This window comes from Trachymyrmex cornetzi, unplaced genomic scaffold, assembly GCF_001594075.2.
Source record: "Trachymyrmex cornetzi isolate Tcor2-1 unplaced genomic scaffold, Tcor1.1 scaffold335, whole genome shotgun sequence".
Lineage (NCBI taxonomy): Eukaryota > Metazoa > Arthropoda > Insecta > Hymenoptera > Formicidae > Trachymyrmex > Trachymyrmex cornetzi.
In genome coordinates this window covers 940597-948870 of record NW_017298058.1, presented here as the reverse complement: position 1 = coordinate 948870, position 8274 = coordinate 940597, and the positions used below count along the sequence as shown (strand labels likewise).

Here is an 8274-nt window from a genome sequence, read left to right as displayed (position 1 = left end):
GTCAGTTTGAAGTCTATAGTACTAAAGGAATGAAAGGATCATTTTTCTCTTAATTATATATTTTTCAGAATGAGCCAAAGTTCTTAAAATCTTAAAGAAGTGTATTCTTTCATTTTTGTGCAAATGACCGCTATAAGTTATATAACAATTAACATTATAAGTTATAACAATTAAAAAACACGCGGAGCAAGAATGAAGTAATAGAAAAATGAAGTAATCATCAAGTTCTTCTTTACATGCGGTAAACTGTTTATGAAGATAGTACACTTTGATCAATCTAAAAGTGAAGATTTTTTTGAGTTTGGATTACAAAAAAAACTTAATAAGTGCGATCCTCTTTTGGCACTTTATTAATACATATATTGAACTTGTTATACTGGAAATTTTATTGAAAAATATTAAATGTGATTTTGCGTATACAGGTAAACAGTGTACATAATTCCGCTATTTTGGTTATTCTGAAATTAAAAAATCGAAATAGTTTCATAAATTATAATATACTCCCTATCGTCCGAACTTTTTTCATTTTTTTGAAGAATGACAGAAATATACATGTTTCAATTTTTGACACATCTTTTTGACATTATAAATGTTATTGTATCATGGAAACTAAAAATGTTATCAACAAAATTGTCGGTCAGACGAAAACTACTATTTCTTGTATATACACTGTAAAAAAAGATGGAGGAATTTAACTCGAATTGAGGTAAACCAACTCAATCTCAGAGTTCAATACGGCGAACTAACTGTCGGATTACACCAAGAAAAACTTCCTTTAATATCTTCCTTGTGTTAAATAAACATTAAATTTAGTTCTATAAAATATTTAAGTAGTTGACTAAACTATTATTGATAGTAATGGAACATAATTGTATCGTCAATTAAAATAATTTTATGAGCGCGATGAAATAAATCTGCAATAGAATAGATTGATTTTAACATTTGATTGGACTATTTCTACAAAGTAACGAGAACTCAATAAATTATTGATAAAAACAATTTTGAGATAATCTCTACTTTATCTTCGAGTGAAGTAGATTTAATAATTTATCTAATAGGACAATTCATAAAACTTATTCGATCTCGTTATTTTGTAAAATGATTTAATTGATAATTAAAACCTTCTATTATATAGATCGATTGAACTGCCTTGAAAAAAATGTTTGCCGCCACGATATGGCAAGAAGTGTATGAAAAGATCATTTGACCATCCTCGCTTTATACAAGTAGACGTCGAATCTTTCTTACGAGTACACGCGCTATCTGTTAATAACTCCACAAAACGCTCCCTCGTTCTAAATCAAAATGGTAAGTAGACGTCGAATCTTTCTTACGAGTACACGCGCTATCTGTTAATAACTCCACAAAACGCTCGTTCTAAATCAAAGTGGAGAGTATCGTTAATATTTTATTAAATTCCTATTACTTTCAAGTCGTGTTACTTTTACGAGTACATTATATTCATGTTCATTTACTACCAATAATGGTTCATTCAACTTTATAAATACGCTTATGATTATGTCGTCCCATAATTGAATTACGTAAATAATTAGTTTAATTTATTTTTCTGTATGATTGATTTGATCTCCATGAAGAGGCAGATGTATTAGAATTACGCAGTTAAATCACCCTTGTAGTAGTTGAATAAATTTCGAATATTATTACATTAACCTTATTTCAGATCGGTTAATCATATACTTTGATTAAATTTTTGAGTTCAATTAACTATGTGAAGTTATTTATCTAACTTGTGTAATTATATTTCTAACTAGACTTTTATTCTTCTTGACTTGATTATACTTCACTTAACTCAAATCGCGCAACCCTCAGATTTAGTTGTGTCGATTCTGAGTATTTTTTACAGTGTATATTTCAAATTGCAAAGTCAATCCGTCAATTGTAGCTTGAGAAATCATGTACACTTGCAAAATATGATTTCAAGAAAAATGCGTTTAAAGTTTTCCGCGTTTTCTTCGTGACTGATTAAGCACGTGATAACTGATTATTTCCATATGATTCCTTCCATGTTTTGTATTCTTTTGTACGTATATTTTGGCTTCAATATCCACATTGTTTGCAGCGCTTGAATCGACTACCTACGTGTAGGTACGCGCGTCCACTTCAAGTGCTATAACTTGAAAAATAATTCAAGTATCTACTTAGGACTTTTTGTGTATTAATTGTAAGACTTCAAACTACATTTTAAACAAAAAAATAGTTCGACTTTTCAAAAGTTTCAAAGTGTACTGCGCCCTATAAGATTACGAATCGTGTACTTACTTTAGTTTCATTATCTATGATTTTCATCTCAAACTCACTTATTGTTTACTGAGCGACTTTACCATATCCAAAATGCTATTGCAAAAAGTTTCTACGAAACGTAATAAGAATATGTGATATTTTTGTTACAGACGCATGTGTGTATACGAAGGCATACGGATCGATGTTTCCGAGTATGACTCAATTAGATTAGCGTTAATGTCTAACAAGTTTGCTTGCGCTTTCTTCTTTTCGCCGCAAGAACAATAAAGATATTCTAAAAAGGGCACGTGGATAAGTATTAAAATTATTTCAACGTTAATAATAATACTCATAAATATTACGAACGGCCACCGGAAGAGACCCCGCCATTCCCGGCGTTCAATATTTTCCCATTCGTCATCTTTTTTTTTTCTTCATAACTTCACATTTTATACGTAATGAACGAGAGAAAGAAAAGTAAAAATAATAAGAACAACAAAAACAACAATGAACAACAACCACGATTATATCGTCGTCGTTATTTCATCCTCGCGATATATATAAGTAGATTTTCTTTCGTCATAATAATTTAATGAGTCGTTTTATTAACGCGACGCCTTACGACGCGATTCCCCCCTTTCCTTTTCTTTTTTTTAATATTGTATATTGGAGAGAGTATAATATAATTGCGGTTTTCCTCAATATAATATAATATAATATACCTTCCTAAAAATACGGTCAAATCACTGCCGCGAGCAGCAATTCCGAGGCACTACGAACAGGCCACAGAGAATATGGCCGCGCAATTATCATCTTCAGATCTCTGTGTCTCTAAATGACAAAAGACTAACTGTAGAACACCTAATACGTACGTAATCGTAATTATACTAACGTATCTCGTCGTCTAAGTTTTAGACTCATTACGTAATGTACAATAATTAGAGAGATCACACACGTCTTAATATAGAAATTTTAAAAGATTATCTTCTAATACGTTGAAGCTTTCTTCCCCCTCTTTTCTCCCATTTTTTTGCTCTTCACTTAAGTATTGCCACGAATTGTTTTTCTTTTTCTTTTCCTTTCCTTTTTCCCCCCCCTTTTTTTTTAAAAAAGAGTGATGATGATAATTCTCCGAGATGTGAGCGGACCCCGTGCGAGCGCGGTCCTTCAAAGTCTTTTCTTTACTTTGAGCTACGCTATCGTCTACGCTACTTAAACGTTAACTTCTACGGTGTCTCAGCCTTCTTCCACGTTCCCTCCTCTTGTTTTTCGTACTTGCTTATCTAGTTTCTTTTATCAGCACCAATCTGATTTTAAAACCGATTCAAAATATCGTCATATAGTTAGAATATAATATAACCTGTATAAATATACATTCAAATATTACTATAGTATACAAGAATTGCACCCTCCCCCTCCCCCACCATCTTCTTCCGTTTCTTTTCCCCTTCGTGCTATCGCGGATCATCGTCGTCGTCGCGACTCGATCTACTGAAAGCTATGGCTCAGCACAGTGGGAGGATGCATCGTTCTCGTAAATTCTACCTATAATCTCTCGTATCTTCCTCTTTTCTGCTCGTCATATCTCCCCTCCCCCGCCTTCCCGCCCCAACTCCTATATCGTCTTTCTCCTACCCTCTCATTCAGTCGTACCTTTTATTATTTTTTTTTTTTTCGTCTCATTCACACCCAGTCTCATTCGCACACGCTCGCATACTTCACTTTTCTCCGTCGTTCCTTCTCGTTCTTCTTCTTTTGTTTGGAGTGAACGGCTTTACATACATATTTACAGGTATTCTTCTCGTGGTCATGTAAGCGCTCCCTTCAAGAAGCAAAATCTCTATCTCTCTCTCTACATATATATATATATATATGTGTGTATATACATATATATATATATATATACATATCGTTCTCACTCACTCACTCGCTCACTCATTCTTCCTTTCGTTCTCTTTCTCTCCCGCGAAACTTTTAAAACATAGGCAAGTTAAATATTGTATCACAATCGTTTTAGTCTGGTCGAAATCGAACATCTTCAACCCGTTTGGCGATACGTGGCATTTTGAACGGTGAGCGGTGACGCCCCGGGCGGCGCATGCACCATCTCGCGAGAAGAAGATAGATGGATTCAGAGGGATTCGCGGGAACTCTCTTGTCAATCTCTCTGAATTCACCTATGCCTCGCGGAGTAAGCCCCGAACTCTCGTGCTACTCGCTTGTCCACGAAAGAAACGCGAGAAGGTACGTCGTAATCGATTAATTATAAAAAATACGTACGGAGGAATAGACGAGACTCTTCGTTGATTACTTTACCTTGGTCTGTCTAGTAAGAAACTCGACGGTGAGCGGCGGCCGCTTTTCCGAGCTTTTCTGTGTCCCCCTTACGTTGTTTGTCCTTCGTGCGAATTCGACGACTTGGAGATGCGGATCGCAGCGAGAAGTGGTATTTGCGTGTGTGCTGGCGGATTAACTAGACTGTGTCATCGGTGTGCGCCAACAATAACGAAGAATTAATCTTGGGATCCCTAAAGGGGTCGATCTAATCTGATGTGCTGCTGAAAAGTCGAAAATAACGGACGATCGCGAGGAAGTAACAAACATTTGATCGCGATCACGTACATAAAGAAGAAAATGTATATCACGAACTTACTATGAGTGTCGCGAGACACCGTTTGATACCTGAGCAACTATAATCGCATTATCGTTTGTTACTTACGGTTGCGACCGTGTAACGATAGCGATAATCCTAACTAGGATTGTCGTCTTTTCGCGATATACGTATAACGGCATATTCGATGAATGTCACAGGGGAGTGACCCAGTCCGCGTATCTTCCTTGCTTTTCAAACAACGCAAAAATCCAAGACGTTTCAAACAAGAGTATCCGAATTTATATCCCCGAAATTTATATCTCTCCTCTCTCTGTTTATATCATAGCCGGTGCGCTACGATTCAGACAGAAAAGCGGTTTTCTCTCGGAGATAATTTTATCCGACAATCAACCAGAGACGTAGCGACCGGATAATACACATTTTCGCAATGTTTCTCGGATAATCGCGTAATGCGGTCTGCACGACGAAACCGTTCTCACCGTCGAGCTCAAGACTAGCTGGGCGACGTGTTCTGAGGTTCTGCTGAGCAGCGATGGAACAAGAAGAGCGAGCGAGTTGTGAAACGACGAAAATAAAGAAGACTCTAGTAAATGCACAATGATAAATGTCACGGGTAGTGTTGCTGGATCGGCTGCTGGCCGCATCGAGAGGCGGCGGCGGCGGCGGCGGCGATGGCGTTTGACGTTGCGTCGGCCTCCAACGCGGCGGGACCGAAACAGCGCTGAAACCTCAGCGCGGGGATTCCTGCTTGCTAGTAGGCGGCAGGATGGACGGTTAGTCACTGTGGCGGCAGACCGGTCGGTGGCTTGAATTCGCCGGTCACGGAGACGCCGTTCGCCTGGGCGCCGGGGAACTGCGCGGTGGAGACTGGCGGCTGATGATTGAACGCGGGCGCGTAACACTGCGGGAAGTAAAGCTCCGGCTTGACGACCGTCGGCGTGAGGCCGCGAGGCACGGGTACCGGACCCAAGCCCGCTGGCGTGCCAGGCGGTTTCGTGTCACCGCTCGAATTCCGGCGCACTTTCGCCGCATGCGGATTCATGTGGTTGTCGATGTGTTTCTTCACCTCGGGCTCGGTGGCGAACCGCCGCCTGCAGTTCGGCATCGGACAACAGAATGGCCGATCGCCCTGGTGAGTGCGCGTATGCTGGTCCAGGATCGCTTTTTGACGGAAGTCCTTGCCACACTGCTGGCACTTGTACGGTTTCTCACCGGTATGGATACGCAGATGCTGATTGAGAATCGTGCGTTGGCGGAAATTACGTCCACAATACACACAGCCGTACGGCTTCTCGTTCGTGTGAATGCGCAGATGCTGCGTGAGATGGGACTGTTGCCGGAATCGCTTGCCGCATTCCGGACAAGGATACGGCCGCGACTCGATGTGTATACACCCGTGTTGCAGTAACGTGGACTTTTGCTTGAACTCTTTTTGACAAATCGGACAACGCACGTACAACGGCATGCCGGCCGAGCGGCCATGCTGTATCACGTCGGGTAGACAGCTTTTCGTGCCACCCTGCTTGATGTACTGCAAGGCACCAAAGCTGCCCGAGCCACCTGCGCCAAATACCGCGTGATTACCGCCCTTTGGATCTTTGAAGTATGCTGGGTACTGGATGGAATTGGCGTCCGGCGCCGGACTGAACGCGCCCGACTGCGTGTCCGTGTCGCCGAACGTCGATGCCACTTCTTCCTTACCCTCTTCAGGCGGAAAGGGAACGTCCTGCGGCCAGAGAGTCGGCGTCATTCCGTTCTTGAAGATGAGGTGTGGACTCACGTCTGTAACGAGAGAACGGTCCACGGTTCATCGGCGGTATTCCATGGTGGATGGGTAAGAGGAACGTTAGTAGCCCGGATTACGGTTTACCGATACAGGACAAAATCTATCTACATGCCAACTGTAGCACGAATTAAGTGCGACCTCGTAGATATTCGCTCAAATTCAGTGAAAACATCCAGACAACACAAATGTTAAAAAAGTTTCAGTTTAATCAGATATATATCCTGATAGATTCGAAGCGTTTGCATGTCTTTTGAACTTTTGTGTTGTTTGGGAAATTACCGTAAACCAATTTATCGCGGTTCCCATTGAAAGTTGTTAGTAGTGGTTGTATACGGGAAAAAATGTTAGATAAAATAGTTATCCGTAGTAGGCCGATGTCCACTTTAACGGAGAAACACGCGAGGAGCTAGAGTTATTAAAGGGCAGTTGGATTAGTTATTGAATGACAGTCGGATCATATAGAAAGAGGAGACGGGGACTGCTCTATCTCACTGCTCTATCACCAGCGCTGTCGCGTCCAGCTCAACCGTTCTTACCCGCCGGTTGGCCTTAGCTTCAACGAGGCCGATGGATACTGGTACTCGTCATCGTTAGTTGTGGAAGCTTTTGAAAGAAAGAAAAGCGCGTTCCGGCAAGCTGGTGAGGGATATAGTTGATACAGACCAGTCGTGAATTTACCCCTATTATTTCGAGATATATCGTATTGTCAATACGTTTGTAACTGTTTGTTCTTTCTAGAACTGTAAATCCACCACTGGTGCAGATGGACAGGCGAGAATCGAGATGAATCGTTAGTATGCGGGTTATTGTACCGCCGGCGGTAATGAACGTGATGATTATAATGACGACGATGGCGATGATGCCGATGGTGACGGTGACGATGGTGGTTGCGATAGTAATGAGTGAGAACCGGTGGGTGGGTCAGTGTTTGGTTGTGGTGGACGCCCTCTGGGGAGTCTGGGAGGCAGAGAGAAATGCTCGCCTTGGTGTGTGCGGACGTGCTGATTCAGGATCGCCTTCTGACGGAAGTGTTTTCCGCACTCCGGACATTGGTATGGCTTCTCACCCGAGTGGATGCGCAGATGCTGGTTGAGGATGGCACGCTGCCGGAACGTACGCTCGCAGTATACGCAAGCGTACGGCTTCTCGTTAGCATGTATGCGCAGATGCTGCGTGAGATGGGATTGCTGACGGAACCGCTTGCCGCACTCCGGACATCCGTACGGCCGGCTGTCTGTGTGGATCCGCTCGTGCTGCAGCAGAGTCGATTTCTGCTTAAAGTCTTTGCCGCAGGTCAAGCACTTGAACAGACGTAGATCGCTGTTACCGGCCTTGGAGGATTTACCGCTCTGCTGTACGATGTCAGGCAGCCCGGTCGCCATGTTCGGCGCGCCCGGACTCGCGTACTGATGCGCGTCCAGACCAGGCCCGCCGTCGCCTTGGCCGAGAGACGTCAGCATTACTCCGGGTTGCTTGAGATAGTGCAGCGCGGAGAAGCCGCCGGGCGTAAGCATATGCGGTGGCACGGACGGTGAGGGGTGCGGCCGGGCTTCTTTAAAATAATGCTGCGGATATTGCTGCAGCTCTCCGGCGCCGGGAAAGCAGTCGCTGCGATCCACCTCTGCGTGAGGAG

At 42.4% G+C, this 8274-nt stretch overlaps 1 protein-coding gene across 1 annotated transcript in view; it reads right to left on the bottom strand.

Moving 5' to 3' along the window:
• Window positions 1-4144: 4144 nt before the first annotated feature.
• The window catches only part of LOC108763019 (zinc finger protein 14), a 20624-nt gene continuing 16494 nt past the window's right edge, over window positions 4145-8274 (bottom strand). The window contains exons 3-4 of the mRNA XM_018510306.1: window positions 7624-8273; window positions 4145-6637 (exon numbers count right to left, since the gene is read on the bottom strand). Of these exons, the coding sequence (XP_018365808.1) occupies window positions 5634-6637; window positions 7624-8273 (1654 nt within the window). The 3' untranslated portion in view covers window positions 4145-5633. The remainder of the gene's footprint in view (window positions 6638-7623; window position 8274) is intronic.